Source organism: Scyliorhinus canicula, chromosome 3 (assembly GCF_902713615.1).
Source record: "Scyliorhinus canicula chromosome 3, sScyCan1.1, whole genome shotgun sequence".
NCBI classification, from domain to species: domain Eukaryota; kingdom Metazoa; phylum Chordata; class Chondrichthyes; order Carcharhiniformes; family Scyliorhinidae; genus Scyliorhinus; species Scyliorhinus canicula.
The window spans coordinates 220,780,325-220,800,329 of record NC_052148.1 but is presented as its reverse complement, the minus strand read 5'-3'; the positions used below and the strand labels follow the sequence as shown (position 1 = coordinate 220,800,329).

Here is a 20,005-nt window from a genome sequence, read left to right as displayed (position 1 = left end):
AAATTATCAACTAACAAGATCTAAAACATTGTACTGGAGTCATAATCGCCAAGGAATGCAAAGGATAAGAACAAACACAATTGTGGCCCATCTGGCTGGTCCCATGATTTGTAAACTCTGCTGCCTTTTTTAAGGACATAGGGAAGTGAAAGGCACTAAAGGACGAGCTGCTCCATTAAACCTAGACTGTGCTGTTATGATATACCTTGTGTGCCATGACTCCCTCCCCCACCCCAGCCACCAGCTGACCCATCCCTGGGAATAGGTTATGGGGGGGGGGGGGGGGGGGAACATAGACCAGTTAAGGGAAAATGCTCTCCAATGGATAAAGGGATTCAAACAAGTTCCAGGAGACTGAAATGTGTCCCCAGTAGCCACTTCTGTACATAGTTACGTTGGCACATTTTTCCCCTTATGAATCAAGAAATACACCCATGGTGCTGTTCTTGTCATGGGAGGTGGCACCATACCAGTGGTAATCTAAAGTGATATCAGGCTGCCAGAAAATTGCTCCAGTGTAGTCAGTAGAGGCTCCTTGCCAGACACAAGCTGGCATAAAGGGAGAACTATTTCAATCCCGTGACTCTGTAAAAAAGCATGCTTAGCCAATTAGGGAAGGGCTCTCAATAAGAGGGTCTTGAGGGAGCAATTCTTACACCTCAACTTCAGTGAGGACCATTGCATGAGATACCTTTGCTTCGTTTTGAAATCTACTAACTGTTGCAGCTACAAATGCCATCTCAAAGCAGGGCAAGGACAACATTGCCTGTGGCTGTTATGGTGACTGGAGCTATCAGTGTATGAGTCTGGCTCCTGCTAGACTGCTGCTCAAGTTGCAAACATCATGCAGTTCGCAGTATATTAATCAGTAAGGGGCATCACTGAGGTTCTCTATACACAGAGATATAATTTAATATCATTCTCTCTTGCCAGAGACAAATAGGTGGAATGAGAATGAGCTTGTAGATATCCCTAAAGTCTGAAATTACAAAGGTATCTTCCTGCTTTCCATTGCAGGAAAGATCACTTGTGAACCGACTCATACTTGCTTAAGAGTTACTACCAGAAAGAAGCGCCTCACCCCATTTTGAGCCTTTTAGCAATGGTCTGGCTGCTCTATTCAAATAGTTTATGTTTAAATGGACAGTCATTTGTTGCAGAGTATTTATTGGTAGAGTTTCTGGTGGAGTGTGTATTTCAACCATTCTCCGTGCTTTGATGTTAGGATAGAAAGTCCCTCTATTATTCCCCAACCCCGACAGGAACTTTGACTAAAATTGATTTGTACCCAAAATTGCAGCTTCACGTTGCTTTGATACAACCATCCTTCTCATTCTCAACCTGATGTACTTTTTAATGTATAAAAAATTAAGAACTTCTATTTCTACTAGTTCAAAACCTACTCCAATTTATAATACTATCATCAAAGGGCCCAATTCAATCTTTCAACTCGGGGGGGGGGGAAAAAATAGACAGTTAATAATTCAAACATGTATCAAAAGTTGCAGTATACAGTCCATTGTATTCAAAGTACATCTCTGTTCATTCATTACCCTTGCTCTGACTTGCTTACACATGCACTCACAATTCCTTCCCTTTAAACAGAACATATAACATGAAACTTTCCAGATAAACTATTTAAAAATTCCCTCTTTTTGCTCAGTTGTAAAAAAAAAACACATCAGTGGATGAATTTAATTACAATGTCAAAAATTCAATAATTTAAATTTTTGATTAAAATCTGATTTTGCCCTTCAGATATTTTAATTTCAAAGATGGAAAATTACAATTGACTATGTTTTACGTAAAGAAAAGTTTAAAGTAATTTATATCAAAATGTTGCTTTGAACTGTCCAGTATTTGATCAGTGGACTCAGAACTAGAATTCCAACATGAGACTCTCTTTCCAACTGGTATTTACACCTGAGATTTCCTGTAAAGAGCAAAATATTTTCAGCAATTTTTACTGGAAGGAAGGAAGACAGATCTATGTGTGGGTCATTGCACCAAACAAAAGTGCATTTTCTGTTGGAAAAGCCAAAAAGTGAAATGACTTGAGTCTGTAGATGAGACCCCCATGACTTAAGGTAGTCATAACAACATCCAAACTTGTTACATTAATTACATGGGCATCAGTGAGATCAACCTGATACAATGTTGGTATAGCGATGACCAAACCTTGTGCAATAAGATCAGTTGCTGAATCCATGCTTTGTCTATGACTCAGGACATTAATTTAGTTAGTGCGTCATTTGGTACAGAATCCTTTTCAGAAAATTAACATCAGTTGCATGTTTCTTCATATGTATCTGCAAAATTATGTACATATCTCTATGCTTAGGGATACTTGGTTATGTCCATAAAAAATATTTATCCCAGCATTCAAAATAAACATATTAATGTTTAGTGTTTCACTCTCCAACTCTGTCATCCCGTTGTGCCATATGTAATCACATACCATTGACATCTTCAAATATATATTTTTATAGAGACTCTTGCATTATTTGACAGCTACTATAATCTTTATATCTTGTTTATGTTGCCTTAATTTTAATCATTCTGGTTTCTGCCTACTTTAGCTTTTTTCTTCTCCACTACTAATTTGTGGAAAATCTATCTTCGCACTTTATTTTTTGCCTTCCATATGGGGAATTGTTTTTTTTGTTTCCAGATATTTTTACTGCAGTACAAGACAGCTTCTGAAGAAATCCTTTCTTTAAACTATCAAAATTACCTTCTTTTTCTTTCTCTTTGATTGGTCAGAAAAGGAAGTCCAGTTCGAGTGTTCAGATGATGGTGAGGATTTTTGACGGATGTGTTTTTCTTGGGTTTTATGTATTACTTTGTGAAAGTGGTGCATTTTATTTTTTTCATTTTCAGTTGCATTTGAAGGCACAATTACGCTTGGTATATGTCTGATTTGAACTTGTTCTACCTTGCTAAGACTGCAAATCAAGGCTCATCTGATCTGAGGAATGTACAACTCAGTAACATCATCCCAAAGTCAGGAATTTATTTTATAACTGAGAATTTGATGCTGTGAAGGGTTTGGAAAGCATTCTTGATATCTTTGTTCTTACCCATCCCTTCCTCTGACAAATACTGAGATACCAAGAGATACTCGATGCTTTGACATACTGCATTCCTTTTGATTGTGTTTTTACCCCTTGCAGTTAAACAAAGAGAGGGTTTCTATTTTGATTCAGGCTATTTCTGTTGTAACATAGTTATAGATAAAGCTGTGAATTCTGTATTGGCTTGTACTAATAAATGATTAATAATACTTTGTTAAAGTTATTATTGCATTCAGTTACAAGGATACCATGTGGTGATCGCTGTTATAGTAGCTTATTGTAAAATTTGATCGATGTGCCACACCCTCATGGATTCTTGGAACTTTTAAACCTGGACATTAAGCACCAATATATAAAATGTGCCAACCTGAAACCTCATAATTTGATCATTTAAAGTTTTTTGGGGGGATCCAGAAAATACAACATCATTTTTGATTTATATCATAGAATTAGCCACATTGTTGATTTCTAAAGAAAGGAAATGTAAATCTGCATGTGGCATAAGGAAATGATAATTCCTCCAGTAAGATTTAAGAAGTAACAAGCTCCATATAATTGCACGTTAAAAAAGAAGTCGAATTAATTAAAATGTTAATAGAAAATGACAATTTATGCTTCTGAGGTGTAAATTTAGTCAGACTGAAACATTTCAACCCAACTTTAAAAAATTAATATCATCTCACTTTCACTCTTAAGGATTTTGAAGCTTAAACTTCTGTAAAGCAACACACTGTTGTGAGGATTGATAAATAGGTCAGAACGTGCCTGCAATCTTCAAGAACTGACTGCATGACTAAATACAACGGATCCTGTTGTGGCACAGTGTGGCGTGTCACACACAGTGCAATAGACCGCAAGGATATGGGTTCAGACTACAGCATCCTCTGTTCACAGAGGTGAGGGATAGCCACATTTCTTTAAAAAAAAAAGAAATTGGAAGGAAAATCAGTCTTGGGTTCCAGACTGTCTGGCAGCAGAAGAGTGGAGGAACCAGAAGAGATCGTATGACTGCCCACTTGGCTGCAGTCAGCACATGGTGTGGAAATGAGTGGAGAGGGATTTATCCCTTCAAATTTATATTTAATGCAAAGACGGCACTTCAAAATGATGGAGAAACATGACTTCACATTATCTGACATATTTGAATCTTAATAGGATTTTGGATTTTATTGAAATGCTGCACTTTATATTACTGTTCCGAGGGACAAATTTTACCTTGTGCTTCCCCAGAAGGTAATTGTTTTTCATGCATAGCCTCTTGGTATTGTTATTAACCATTTTTTCTGCTTGTTTTTAAAGCTAATGCAGCAAATTACTTTAGTTACTTGACTGTTTGAGAGTGTGGTTCTTTTTAACTGCTTACATGAGAGATTAACCAATTAGAATTTATTTTTAAATTATACAAACTAAAAGCAAAAGAGTTCATAGTTGAATAAAGTAATATAGGTATTAACCTGAAGTATGCTGCAGGCAGGTTTTCTTGTCCAGTCACACTATGAGCATTTTGCATTACAATAAGAATTGGTCCAAAAGTAACAATGGTGCTTTGTGGCTGTAAGAACATTCTGAAACTTGAGCTGGGGTCTGGTGTGTTTGAGACAGAGATCTACAGCACAGAAAACACTCTTTGGCCCATCATGTCTGCGCCGGTCAAAAAAAAACACCTAAGTATTCTAATCCCTTTTCCCAGCCCTTGGCCGATACACGTAGCCTTGCATGCCCTGGGATCACAAGTGCACACCTAAATACTTCACTCAGAAAAGGATCATCTCTAAAATGAATGATGGGACAATGGAATGGTGGATTATGGGGACATGTAATTTTTTTATTAATCATAAAGCTGAACAGGCCAAAAGAGGATAGAGTAGAAAAATGGTAAATGTAGTTAAACAAATAAAGAAAACCGTGGGAGGTCCATCTGAAGATTTCAGCTCATCGTGCCTGACTCGGTGACACAACAAGACCGTTAAATCCCACGAGAATTGAAATGCTCAGAAAACTTCAAGATCTCATGAGAAATTGCAATCTGGACCTAGATCACAGGTTACAATAGATTACATATTTAAGTGAGCATATTTAGACTCACTGCACTGCACTCCTGCACTGATCAGCAGGAAGCAAGGTAAGTTCGACCTCGGTGTGGAGATGCCGGCGTTGGACTGGGGTGAGCACAGTAAGAAGTCATACAACACCAGGTTAAAGTCCAACATGTTCGTTTCAAACACTAGCTTTCAGAGCACTGCTCCTTCCTCAGGTGAACATACCTCTTCATTCACCTGAGAAATGAGCAGTGCTCCGAAAGCTAGTGTTTGAAACGAACATGTTGGACTTTAACCTGGTGTGTAAGACTTCTTACTGACCTCGGTGGGGTATTGCTCACCAAAGCCAAACAAAAAGAGTCCCATTTGATAGCCGGATCTTTCTCAGTCGCTGCAGACACCAAGAAACACCCTGCTAAACAAATCCAAAACGGGACTTTTGTCCCCTGTTAAATCGCGCCCTCAGAGATCATTGATTTATGGTAATTGGCATAAGGACTGGAGGTGACCTGAGGGGAAAGTATTTATGCAACAAGTTATGATTATCTGGAACGCACTGCCTGAAAGGACAGTGTAAGCAGATTCAATAGTAACTTTCAAAAGGACATTGGATGAATATTTGAACTGTTCACTAATACTTATTTTCTTCCTAAGAATTTATTACTTTATCCAAATTTTCGTAAACTGATTGGGTATCTACTTTTCTCTACTTCTATTTTATTCATTAACTCTCTGGCCTATTCTTTCCTAACAATCCAGGCCTCAGTAAGGATAGGTTTCTCGGTGGATACTTGGCTGAAATGGTGCGCATAGGCACAGAACAATATTAGTAAATTATTTTGCACAATTGGTTGAATGGATTTCTGTGCTGTGTCATTCTAAGAGTTGGCCTTCACCACTCGTGTTTGCAGTTCAGCCAAAATTTCAGCCTTAAATTCCCTTCCACTTGTCTTGTTTTGCAATGAATATATTTTGTGTAATTTTTATTCTAGCCTGTCTTTACTACCTTTAAAATTTCAGAGACATTCAAAGTGTTGATTCAGGCACCTTATTCAACATAACATCTACCGAACTAGAAGACACCAGTACGCAACTGGACAAACCAAATGCAAAGAGTAATGCACTGACCACTATAGGATAGATCGTGTGTGTTGTGTGAGTGGAATTAACCTGATGGCTTTTCACAGTAACTTAACTGCAGTGTTAATGTAAGCCTACTTGTGACAATAAAGATTATTATTATTACTATGGCAAAATGCAGCATTTTAGGCTGGATAATAAGTTTGTAATGTTAAGAAAACTGTGATCCAGGTATTTCCTACCAGTGCAGTAACAAAGCGAGGAAATAATTAAGTTTCTTGCCATATAATTTTTTTTATTTCTGGAAAAACACTTCTCTCCGGGAGCTGAATTTGGAAAAGGTCCACAACCATGTATAATGTCCATGAACATTTGGAAAAGTAGACTTAATTTCCAAATGGTCTCTTTCTATTCCATACTTTGCTTGTATTGTATTGTACAGTCTGAAATTTGTTTTAAGCTGTTTCAATTGATAGAGACCTAAAGAGAGAAGTAATCTGTCCTTAATAACTTGCACCTTTCTCCAGACAATTTTCAATTGCTTCTCGAGGGACTCTACCTCCATGATAGAGGCCCTTCAAAGTAGAATCATTCAAAGAAGCAAAATAGTAAAAGCAATGATTATTAGTGGTCATGATACTGTATCGCCTTTGAATTCTATCAGGTGGTTGTCTGGATTTTCATTTAGGATCAGTTTTGAACAAATGTGTTTTCTACGAATAGTTGAGGAAGAATGTAAATGCAAGATAATATTTCATTTATGCGGCACATACTTGGAGGTCAAAACAGAAGAATATATTTCAAACTGCCCCATTAATATTTTAAAAGTCGCAGTACGCTGGAGCAAATAATTGACTGCGTAATATCTGAAGTATTCCTCTGCATGCAGGCAATCGCTGCCAATTTACTAAAACAAATATCTAGGGTGGGATTCTCCGACCCCGTGTCGGGTCGGAGAATCGCCAAGGGGGTGGCGAGGCGAGAATTGGCGCCGGTCTGGGGCCGCTCAACGGCCCTCCTGGCGGTTCTCACCGCGCGATGGGCCGAGTGCCCACCGAGTTAGGTCAAGTCCCGCTGGCGCCATTCCCGTATGGTCCTACCCGGTGGGTCCTCGCCATTCATGTTGCGGGGGGGGGGAGGGGGGGGGAAGCCTGGTAGGCGGGAAGGGGATCTGATCCCGTGGGGGGGGGGGGGGGGGCTCCACAAGTGGCCTGGCCCGCATTCGGGGCCTACCGATCAGCGGTCGGGCTTATCCTGGTGGAGCCTATGTTCCTCCGCGCCAGGTCCCTGTAGCTCTCCGCCATGTTGCGTCAGCGCGGAGAAGGCAACCCCCACGCATGCGCGAACTCGCGCCGGCCGTATTGCGCATGTGCGAACTCACGCTGGCCGTTACGCGGAGCCGCGGCACCCGTTCTGATGCCCGTATCGATAGCTGGAGCAGCGTGAGGCTCTCCAGTGCCGTGCAGGCCCCCTGTGCGGTGCCGGATCGCTGATTCTAGGGGCCTGTAGCCGCCGTCGTAAACCGCTCCGACTCTGGTCCCCAGGATCAGAGAATCCAGCCCCTAATCACTGAGTTCTAATTCTGTTCTTTGCATAGCAAGTAAATGTACAGTTTTCCCTAGGTTTTCAGTGTATATGTAATTGGTTCAGTACCAAACCAAGCAGGGATTTGACCAACAGTCAGGATTTGTTGATGGTAATAGAAGAAATTTATCAAAAACAATGAACCGTGGTTTATACCAAGATTTGAACCTTTTATGCAATATCAGTTTGACAGATCCTTTTTTTTTTACTCTAAAGGAGGCAAACATGTTTGTACTGCTGAAGGTATTTCCATTGTTGAGTGCAGCTATCTGAATACCATTTAATCAACTTAATTTGATAATCATAATTGGAAAACAGATTTTAATTTTTTTTAAAACTAATAATCACTTGGGATTTTTCTTCAGGACCAATGTATATTTTGTATCTGATTATCAGAGTTTCATACATTAATGTCAATAACAAGACATATTAATTTTACCTGAATCATAAAAACCCACATAATAAATAATCTGTTGCACGTGATGCAGAATCCCTTTTCTGAAAAGTGCAAGACAAAATCTGTGATTGCTTTATCCATCTCTTTAGAAAATCATTTTGTGATTGAGCATCATGCACTTAAATCTAATGGAAAATTTTCTGAATGCCTTATATACTATTCACAAAATTGACTATAGGCCAAAATAACATCAGACAGATTTTTAAAACCATTATCTATGTGGTTGGGTCCACCTTTAGATTTTTTTTTGAGTTTCTGCAATTCTTAAGTTGGTATAATTTCCTTATTCTTCCACCTTTCTCTCTCCCCCTTCTCGCCCTCAAAATGAAACTTTGAGCTTTTGTTTTTCGATGGGCTGGCATCAGTACAAATAGATTACTGATACTGCACCGGTGGTTCTGTGTGGATTGTTTCAGTTGGCAGCTGCTGAGTGATCCATCCTATTGAAGCCTGGATTTATAAAGAAAGAATTGTTAGAGAGTTGGCAAACAAAATTGAGTAGCTGAGGAGAGGTAGAATGCCAGTAAATTGGAATGTTGCATAGATAATGGATATTTTGGAATGAGGAGTGGCAGAGTGACAGTGACCCATCCTCCCACTAAAGAAATCACTGGGACTTCCATTGAAGATGTTGGGTACCTTCTTACACCCTTTTCCTCTTTTTTAAGCGATGTTATTTCTCACATCTATTGTCATGATATAGCTGGTTGGTATTTTTGTAAATGGGGCCAGTTTAGCTCAGGTTGACTGGACAGCTGATTTGTGTTGCAGAGCGAGGTCAACAGCGCGTGTTCAATTCCCCTACTGGCTGAGGTTATTAATGAAAGCCCCGCCTTCTCAACTGCGCCCCTTGCCTGAGGTGTGGTGATCCTCAGGTTAAATCACCACCAGTCAGCTCTCCCCACTCAAAGGAGAAAACCGCCTACGGTCATCTGGGACGATGGCAACAATTACTTTTATTTATGTAAATTATTTCTTTTATCCAAAACTTAACTGTGAAGAGCTGGCATTCATTTGAAATGTCAACTTTCTCTTCTCTGTACTATAGGGTGCAATTTAGAGTTCATTCTGGGCAGGATTAGAGGGGTCATTCCCAGCGCTTGTAGCGACCCTGCTATCGAACAGTACTTTATTTTTTCCAAGCCCCAGCTGAAAGCACCTCACTGAGGCCGCACTCGGACACATTTCCTACACCGAGGATATCCGCTCAGATCTCCATTTAAAAATGACTGACCTCCGATGCAACCACCAGGCACCCCCCTCCCCCAGTCCCCCAACTCATCTATAAGGGGATCTCCGGGCCCCATCGCACCCCAACTCATATGGGCAGGGCATCCTTGGGCCTGATCCCCAGCATAGACAATTTCCAGCATGGCACCTTGGCAGTGCCCCTGTCTGCCTGACAGTGCCAACTGGGCACCCTGGCAGTGCCAGGGTGGCACCCAGGTGGCAGTGCTGGGGTGACACTTAGATGCCATGGAGAACAGATGGCACCAGCAATGCCAGAGTGCCACCCTGTCCAGAGGCTGGCCATCCGGGGGCCTCCGATCACCTGGGAGAAACCCCCCCCCACAAAGTGCCGTTCCGCCTGGTTCCTGTTTATGGGAACCGGTGTTAAATGGGGTCTCCTCAGTGAGGGTGATAGATGCCGAGTGACCATTCAATCTGGTGTCAGCATGGTTAAGTGAGTTTTTAAACTCACTTAACTGTGCAAGACTAAGTCCCACCATTGTTGGAGGGATTTGGATTGCGACGTCTCGCGAGATTTGGTTAGATCTCGTGAGGCATAACGACTGTCGGGGATTCCAGAAGAAGCCTCTCCTGGGATCTACTGGCCACGCCCTATTCTGATTCCAGCATACACAGTCGGTAATCACACCTAGAGTTTCATGCTAGGTAGCACCACTGGGTTGGGAGGGGAAAAGAATACAGCTAATGAAATTTATCATAAACATAAATACTCTTTAATGTACTACAACAATGACCTGATCTGAATTGGGACAGCATGTGCGTTGTGTTTGGAATATCTGATTATTTTGTATATTTGTGCTGCTACTACCTTTTGTGTGTACACTCTTTCAAACTTAATGTAATATTCTTCCTGATTCTTGTACTCCTCTTTTAACCGAACCAATTGTGTAACCTAATACATTTTTTCTTTAATTTTATGTGACTTTATGCAGTCAATGGAAGTTAGAAGTAATATCTTAGAACGATTGTAAACAGCCCGCATTACTTTCCAACAGATATTCATTTGCTGTGCAAGAACTTGTTTCCGTATACAGCGGAAACATTACTTCTGAGGCTTATATATGTTCTATTTTTAACTTGCCTACAGATAAACAACAAAGCCAACGTAGTAACCAGCATAAAAGAACCCATACCTACCCCAGCGCTGGTATATCTTGATTCCTCTTCCTATTTGTTTCTGTTCAGTTTTCTTTTGTTTTCTGAGGTACCATATGATTATCAATACATACCTCTGTTCTGTTACATGGGAAAATCCAATGTGAATCAGCATATTTACAGTTGTTTATCATGACAGTGAACATGTTTGTTACTGTTGCATGTTGTAGTGGCAAGCCACTACCTTCCCGCATGTTGCTTTAGCTCCTTTACTGATGTCAGCTACAGTACCAAAAGAGAGATGGCTCTAAATTTAACAGCACAAATTGTTGACTTCAGGGAGCTAACTGAAATGATGCTAGGCAATTTAAGAAATTGCATGCTGCTGCTGTAGGTAATTAGGTCTTTTCCTGCAGGATGCCGAGGCAGGAACTGCTGGTAGCAGTAGAAACCCATTCTTGTTTTTTTTAAATGTGTTTTTTTTTTCACACATGGCAGTAAAAATATTGCTTTAGCATCATCATTTTTGTAGTTGGTTCTGCACATTTTGATTACTAAAATAACCTTGACCAATGAGAGTTTTCTTTTATCTTGCTCAGGAGCCCCAAACTACTGTAATCCACAATCCTGCTGATGGAAATAAGGTACTCCAAGATCTGCTCACTGGCTTAAGCATTGCAGAACTTGTTTCATAAACACAAATAGCAAAAGATGTGTTACATTAGGTATTCAATCTGTGGCAGGTTTGGCTTTGAAACATGGGATTTCCTTTGAAGGAAATATAGAATATACGGCTGGAGTTTTCACCATAGCTGGTTTTGCAAAGTTCGTTAGCATGTTTTTGCACTTACGGTTTGATTTTCGGTTTTTGAATGGGGATGGGAATGCATGGCCATTCAGCAAGCTTCTAGTATTCTGTATGTGTTACTCACTTCGTCTTGGTGAATCTGTAGGTGTACACAAGCATGCAGTATTGTCATCTTCATCTGTGTTGTATGGCTGCATTGTCTAAAAGTTGGAGGTAACTTCTTGGCTGTTGAAAGGTTGCAATCATTTAGTCTGGGAGGCAATGAATCCGTCTAGTCAATGTCAATATGAAATGGCCTTAACCATAGAACATGTTGCATTGGATAAGCGCTGCTTGGAAACTATGCTTTGCCATTCTTCTAATTCCACATCATGCAGATGCATTTTTTAAAATTTCTCTTTCATTTTTGAGAAGTCATTTAGTGGTTATTCACTTGAACTGTATCACAAAGTAAAATAAATTGAACTGCACATTTAACCGAAGTTGCTTTACTTCGCATTTAAGATTTTAATGGATTTTGAAGATGGAAAATGGTACAGAGGACATTTGTATTTCAGTTTTGCTGATAAATTTCCTGTGAATTCAACTAATTTCTGAAAGAAACAATTTTAAAACTATCATGCACAATAATGAATTGCTTATGTGCTGCATTTTATTATCTGTTTATAGTGCAAACTTCTCTTAATGTTGAAAGTTTTGACAACTAAATCTGATTAACTGATACACTTCAAGAAAACTGTAAATGGCTTTAACCACCACTGTGCTGCAGCTGCTTCTACAAAATAATGAAGTTTTAAAAGCTTGCACATTTTACAATAACCACTAAATGCATGTTAATTGCTAATTTGCTGGCTCTTCTGAGTTACATCACAACTAAGGTGTTAAGTCTTTTGCAAACATAGTTTAATCCTTTCAGACAACAATCAAGAATTTGAAGTTATCTTTTGCCAGTAATTGCATGTTTCATGACTGTTGCACATCCTCTGGAGTTTGTCGCGTAATAGTGGAATGAAATTATTTGTCCTGGAAATATTGATAATTTTGCTTCTGCTTGTCAGTGCGTTGATGGGCCGCAAGATGTAAACAGTACAGGCAGTAATTAACTAGGTGTATATTTTTTTCAGTAAATGCATGAAATACATGTCAGCTATCATTTTGTTTCATTGTGCAATCTGTCTCAGAAACTGCCGTGGCCCTCTGGGAATGGGGCAATATCTATTGTAAGCAACTTGTCATTGTTTTTGCTGTACTATGCCGATCCCAGGTCACGTTTGTGTAATACTGTATCTGTTTCAGATCTATAAACTGCTTCCATATTTTTACACTTTTAACCAGTTGTACTGTGACAGTCTGTCATATCATAGGAGTATGTTAATGAACCAAGTTTACTTTTAAATTCGTTTTCTTAATGAAAATTTTCTTTGTCTCCAAACAAACTGACGTTAGTCACCAGGCTCATTTGAGAAGAGGGTTTAGGCAGTTTACTGTGGCTAACATCTGAAGACATCTCAAAATGGAAATAAAACAGTTTTGAATAACAATCTGCCACTTGTAAAGCCAGTGAATTCTATAAGTGGAACTAAGTTTTAAATTCTACCTGCATCTCTTGCTTATTACATCTGTGTATTCCACTTCAAGCTTTGCATTTGATATGGATTTATTCTTCAAAGATTGCATGCATATAAACTCAGTGTCTTCATAAAATTATATCTTGTTTTCTTCTTAGGAATCCTCAGAAAGTACTAACACTACCATTGAAGATGAGGATGTGAAAGGTAAGCTGAATAAAGAAATGTAAATCAGTTGATTGACCGGTCAAAGTTTAGTCTTAAATATTTTGTTACCATTTAAGGAACTAAAATCACATTACACAGTATTAGCAGCAAATCTCCATTCAAATCTGAAACATTATTAAACCTAATTAAACCTAAAGAGCAATATAGCCCGGAATTCTCCAGCCGTTTGCCAGCGGCAGGATTCTCGGGTCCCGCCGGTTTCCTGGTGGCGTGGATGGCTTCAATGGGAATTCCCATTAACAGCAGTGGGAGAAGAGAATCCCGCTGCCAGCGAACGGCATGCCGCCAAGAAACATGCTGTTGGGGGAACATGAATCCTGCCAATCATGATGTTGGCATTAAAATGGAAGTTTTGTTTCTTTGGAATATATTTTAAGGCAATTCGTTAGCAAGTCTTAAATGGGTTGCGTTGGTTTTAAAAATAGGGCCGTCAACAAGAAAATGTTTTGGGAGGTTTAAACAAATGAGCTATAAATTCATCAAGGCAGCAAAATAACATTTATTCATGTGTACGTGTAGCTTTTTAATTTTAATCTGATGTGTCTTTATTTACATAGCAGTTTTGTCCATTCTGTTTGGTTATAACTTTGCTTCTTTGCTGTTCAGATGCCAGTCTTCCTTGTTTGAGCTCTCCTATGCATTTTTTATTTAAGCCCTCTTCCTTCAAACATTAGTTTTGTCACATTTCCGTTGAGAATATTGTTTGATTCCTGCATTTTAACAATGCATGCCATGTACATGTTATTACTTCTGTTAAAATATTATTTTGATTGTTGCTTCCGCTACCATTCTTTCGGCCTGATGAATGAACTGCACAGTTAGTACGTTTTTTAAAATTCATTCTCGGGATCTGGCAACGCCAGCATTTATTGCTACCCTTGAATTCCTTCTAAATGTTCATTACAGCTGCTAACATTAGTAATCCCCCATTCTCATTGGGACAATAACCTGCAGTTCCCTACCTAACATCAATTTGGGAGCACCATCCACTAGAAGGGTTTCAGCAGTTCAGGAAAAATGCCAATCATGACCTTCTCAAGGCAGTCAGCAATGAGCAGTGATGGCACCTTGCCAGTGCCGTGCACATCTGAGTCCAATTTTCTTTTTAAAAGGTTACATAATTCTCAATGTATCCAGCACAATTAAATTGTAAAATATCATGCAGGTCTATTAGTTTAGTCTCCATTTGACATGGATATTGTATTCTAGTTTTTCCAAATGACACTAATTATTGAAAATTGAGCACTGATGTGCGTAATCAGGGTCAATATAGTGGTAATTGAGTATTGTGCTGTAGACTCTGAAAATTAGATTTTTTTTAACTGAAGCCAGGAGACCAGATTTCTGTAGGGTTACTGGGGTAGGGTGGGGGATGGACACATGTAGGATGTTTTTCAGAGGGTCGGTGCAGACTTGATGGGCCAAATGGCCTCCTTCTGCACTGTAGGGATTCTATGATTCTATTCTATGATTTTTCAATTTAAACTCTGGTCAGCTGGGTACTCCAGCAACATCATGGAGATGAGGACTTGGCAGAGGCAGGACCTGAGTGGTTTCACATGGGCCTCCTGGATTCAGCCAACCCCTAACAACCCTCTTCTGAAATCATACCCCCACCATAGGACATGGGATCTCCAAACTACAACCCCCTCCACCCATCAGAAGGCCTTTGATCCAGCTCTACCACACCTCCTATGCCTACACAGACTCTGGGTGGGATTCTCCCAACGGGAGTCTTAAGTGCCATCGCCGGAGTAAAAACCGGCCCCCCCACAGGCCGCCCCCCAAGCCTTCGCGATGAGTACCCGCCGGCAGCGACCAGATGTGGACGGCGCCAGCGGGACTGGACCGTTTACGCTCGGCCCATTTGGCCGGAGAATCGCCGCTCAACGTTTGCGGCGATTCTCAGAGCGGCCCGGCGCGATTCGCGCGGCGCTGGTTTCGGGGGGGGAGGGGGAATCACGTGCGGGGGTCAGGGCAGCGTGGCGTGATTTGCGCGGCGCCCCGGCGATTCTCCCACCCGGTGGGGGGGAGAGGGGGGGGGGGAATACTGCCCTCTGATCCTTCTCCTCCTCCTCCTCCTATCCTACAGACCCCACACCTTCGAGATACCTCTCCCCAAGGTCTCCAACTTTACAACCATCCCCTTACCATATAGAGAAATACAGCACAGAACAGGCCCTTCGGCCCACGATGTTGTGCCAAATGTTTGTCCTAGGTTAATCATAGAATTTTGGACACTAAGGGCAATTTATCATGGCCAATCCACCCAACCTGCACATCTTTGGACTGTGGGAGGAAACCGGAGTACCCGGAGGAAACCCACGCACACTCGGGGAAGATGTGCAGACTCCACACAGACAGTGACCCAAGTCGAAATCGAACTTGGGACCCTGGAGCTGTGAAGCACTTGTGCTATCCACAATGCTACCGTGCTGCCCTTAAGAAGAAATTAATCTACACTCCATTATTCTACCCTAATCCATGTACCTATCCAATAGCCGCTTGAAGGTCCCTAACGTTTCCGACTCAACTACTTCCGCAGGCAGTGCATTCCATGCCCCCACTAATCTCTGGGTAAAGAACCTACCTCTGACATCCCCCCTATATCTTCCACCATTTATCTTAAATTTATGTCCCCTTGTAATGGTTTGTCCCACCCGGGGAAAAAGTCTCTGACTGTCTACTCTATCCATTCCCCTGATCATCTTATAAACCTCTATCAAGTCGCCTCTCATCCTTCTCCGTTCTAATGAGAAAAGGCCTAGCACCCTCAACCTTTCCTCGTAAGACCTACTCTCCATTCCAGGCAACATCCTGGTAAATCTCCTTTGCACCTTTTCCAAAGCTTCCACATCCTTCCTAAAATGAGGTGACCAGAACTGTACACAGTACTCCAAATGTGGCCTGACCAAGGTTTTATACAGCTGCATCATCACCTCACGGCTCTTAAATTCAATCTCTCTGCTAATGAACGCTAGCACACCATAGGCCTTCTTCACAGCTCTATCCACTTGAGTGGCAACTTTCAAAGATCTATGAACATAGACTCCAAGATCTCTCTGTTCCTCTACATTGCCAAGAATTCTACCGTTAACCCTGTATTTCACATTCATATTCGTCCTTCCAAAATGGACAACCTCACACTTGTCAGGGTTAAACTCCATCTGCCACTTCTCAGCCTAGCTCTGCATCCTATCTATGTCTCTTAGAAGCCGACAACAGCCCTCCTCACTATCCACAACTCCACCAATCTTCGTATCATCTGCAAATTTACTGACCCACCCTTCAACTCCCTCATCCAAGTCGTTAATGAAAATCACAAACAGCAGGGGACCCAGAACTGATCCCTGCGGTACGCCACTGGTAACTGGGCTCCAGGCTGAATATTTGCGATCCACCACCACTCTCTGTCTTCTATCGGTTTGCCAGTTCGTTATCCAACTGGCCAAATTTCCCACTATCCCATGCCTCCTTACTTTCTGCATAAGCCTACCATGGGGAACCTTATCAAATGCCTTACTAAAATCCATGTACACTACATCCACTGCTTTACCTTCATCCACATGCTTGGTCACCTGCTCAAAGAAGCCAATAAGACTTGTAAGGCAAGACCTACCCCTCACAAATCCGTGCTGACTATCCCTAATCGAGCAGTGTCTTTCCAAATGCTCAGAAATCCTATCCCTCAGTACCCTTTCCATTACTTTGCCTACCACCAAAGTAAGACTAACTGGCCCGTAATTCCCAGGGTTATCTCTATTCCCTTTTTTGAACAGGGGCACGACATTCGCCACTCTCCAATCCTCTGGTACCACCCCTGTTGACAGCGAGGACGAAAAGATCATTGCCAACGGCTCTGCAATTTCATTTCTTGCTTCCCATAGAATCCTTGGATATATCCCGTCAGGCCCGGGGGACTTGTCTATCTTCAAATTTTTCAAAATGCCCAACACATCTTCCTTCCTGACAAGTATCTCCTCGAGCTTACCAGTCTGTTTCACACTGTCCTCTCCAACAATATGGCTCCTCTCGTTTGTAACTACTGAAGAAAAATACTTGTTCAAGACCTCTCTTATCTCTTCAGACTCAATACACAATCTCCCGCTACTGTCCTTGATCGGACCTACCCTCGCTCTAGTCATTCTCATATTTCTCACATATGTGTAAAAGGCCTTGGGGTTTTCCTTGATCCTACCCGCCAAAGATTTTTCATGCCCTCTCTTAGCTCTCCTAATCCCTTTCTTCAGTTCCCTCCTGGCTGTCTTGTATCCCTCCAGCACCCTGTCTGAACCTTGTTTCCTCAGCCTTACATAAGTCTCCTTCTTCCTCTTAGCAAGACATTCAACCTCTCTTGTCAACCGTGGTTCCCTCACTCGACCATCTCTTCCCTGCCTGACAGGGACATACATATCAAAAACACGCAGTACCTGTTCCTTGAACAAGTTCCACATTTCACGTGTGTCCTTCCCTGACATCCTATGTTCCCAACTTATGCACTTCAATTCTTGTCTGACAGCATTGTATTTATCCTTCCCCCAATTGTAAACCTTGCCCTGTTGCACGCACCTATCCCTCTCCATTACTAAAGTGAAAGTCACAGAATTGTGGTCACTACATCCAAAATGCTCCCCCACTAACAAATCTATCACCTGCCCTGGTTCATTACCAAGTACCAAATCCAATATGTCCTCCCCTCTGGTCGGCCAATCTACAAACTGTTAGAAAAGCTTCCTGGACACACTGCACAAACACTACCCCATCCAAACTATTTGATCTGAAGAGTTTCCACTCAATGTTTGGGAAGTTGAAGTCACCCATGACTACTACCCTGTGACTTCTGCACCTTTCCAAAATTTGTTTCCCAATCTGTTCCTCCACATCTCTGCTGCTATTGGGGGGCCTATAGAAAACTCCCAACAAGGTGACTGCTCCTTTCCTATTTCTGACTTCAACCCATATTACCTCAGTCGGCAGATCCCCCTCGAACTGCCTTTCTGCAGCTGTTATACTATCTCTAATTAACAATGCCACCCCCCCCCCCCCCCCCACCTCTTTTACCATCCTCCCTAATTTTGTTGAAACATCTATAACCAGGCACCTCCAACAACCATTTCTGTCCCTCTTCTATCCAAGTTTCCGTGATGGCCACCACATCGTAGTCCCAAGTACCGATCCATGCCTTAAGTTCACCCACCTTATTCCTGATGCTTCTTGCATTGAAGTATACACACTTCAACCAATCTCCTTGCCTGCAAGTACTCTCCTTTGTCAGTGTTACCTTCCCCACTGTATCATTACGTGCTTTGGCGTCCTGAATATCGGCTTCCTTAGTTGCTGGACTACAAATCCGGTTCCCATTCCCCTGCCAAATTAGTTTAAACCCTCCCGAAGACTACTAGAAAACCTCCCCCCCCCCCCCCCCCCCCCCCCCCCCCCAGGATATTGGTGCCCCTCTGGTTCAGATGCAACCCGTCCTGCTTGTACAGGTCCCACCTTCCCCAGAATGCGCTCCAATTATCCAAATACCTGAAGCCCTCCCTCCTACACCATTCCTGCAGCCACGTGTTCCACTGCACTCTCTCCCTATTCCTAGCCTCACTATCACGTGGCACTGGCAACAAACCAGATATGACAACTCTGTCTGTCCTGGCCTTTAACTTCCAGCCTAACTCCCTAAACTTGTTTATTACCTCCACATCCCTTGCCCTACCTACGTCGTTGGTACCAATGTGCACCACGATTTCTGGCTGCTCACCCTCCCCCTTCAGGATCCTGAAGACACGATCCGCGACATCCCTGTCCCTGGCACCCGGGAGGCAACATACCTTCCGGGAGTCTCGCTCGCGACCACAGAATCTCCTATCTATTGCCCTAACCATTGAATCTCCTATTACTATTGCTTTTCTATGCTCCCCCCTTCCATTCTGAGCCCCAGAGCCAGACTCAGTGCCAGAGACCTGGCCGTTAGGGCCTTCCCCCGGTAGGTCATCCCCCCCAACAGCATCCAAAACGGTATACTTGTTTTGAAGGGGAACGGCCACGAGGGATCCCTGCACTGTCTGCCTGTTAGTTTTCCTTTCCCTGACTGTAACCCAGCTACTCTTGTTCAGTACCTTGGGTGTGGCTACCTCCCTGTAACTCTTCTTGATAACCCCCTCTGCCTCCCGGATGATCCTAAGTTCATCCAGCTCCAGCTCCAGTTCCCTAACACAGTCTCTGAGGAGCTGGAGTTGGGTGCACTTCCCGCAGGTATAGTCAGCGGGGACACCAGTGGTATCCCTCACCACCCACATCCTACAGGAGGAGCATGCAACTGCCCTAGCCTCGGTCCAGGCTCGGTTGTCAATCTTAGTCCTTCAGTCTTACCCCTCCAACCCTTATCCTCTTGGCAAATTTACCTACTTCTCCAGTGGCCGGCTTCTTGCTCAAAGGGTTTTAAACTTGAAGCAAATACAGGAATGCCCATTTCTGGGTTCCCATAACCTCCGAGCAGGTCACATGTTAAAAATATACCCTATCCGATGGCACAGTGGTTATCACTGCTGCCTCACAGCTCCAGGGTCCCGTGTTCAATTCCGGCCTCGGATGACTGTATGTAGTTTGCACTTCCTCCCCATGTCTGTGTGGGTTCCCTCCGGGTGCTCTGGTTTCCTCCCACAGTCCAAAGATGTGCAGGTTAGGTGGATTGGCTATGCTAAATTGCCCTTTGTGTCCAAAGATTAGGTGGGGTTACTGGGTTATGGGGATAGGGTGGGGGAGTGGGCTTAAGTAGGGTGCTCTTTCTAAGGGCTGGTGCAGACTCGATTGGCCGAATGGCC

The 20,005-nt window shown here is 42.3% G+C and overlaps 1 protein-coding gene across 38 annotated transcripts in view; it reads left to right on the top strand.

Moving 5' to 3' along the window:
* The window catches only part of LOC119963306 (calcium/calmodulin-dependent protein kinase type II subunit delta), a 425,111-nt gene that overhangs the window by 364,511 nt on the left and 40,595 nt on the right, over positions 1-20,005 (top strand). For 10 of the 38 annotated variants that reach the window (XM_038792233.1, XM_038792231.1, XM_038792230.1 and 7 more), the window contains exons 14-17: positions 2,764-2,796; positions 10,573-10,632; positions 11,180-11,224; positions 13,115-13,163. In XM_038792233.1, the coding sequence (XP_038648161.1) occupies positions 2,764-2,796; positions 10,573-10,632; positions 11,180-11,224; positions 13,115-13,163 (187 nt within the window). The remainder of the gene's footprint in view (positions 1-2,763; positions 2,797-10,572; positions 10,633-11,179; positions 11,225-13,114; positions 13,164-20,005) is intronic. The other 28 variants (XM_038792239.1, XM_038792252.1, XM_038792237.1 and 25 more) reach the window with 3 other exon arrangements.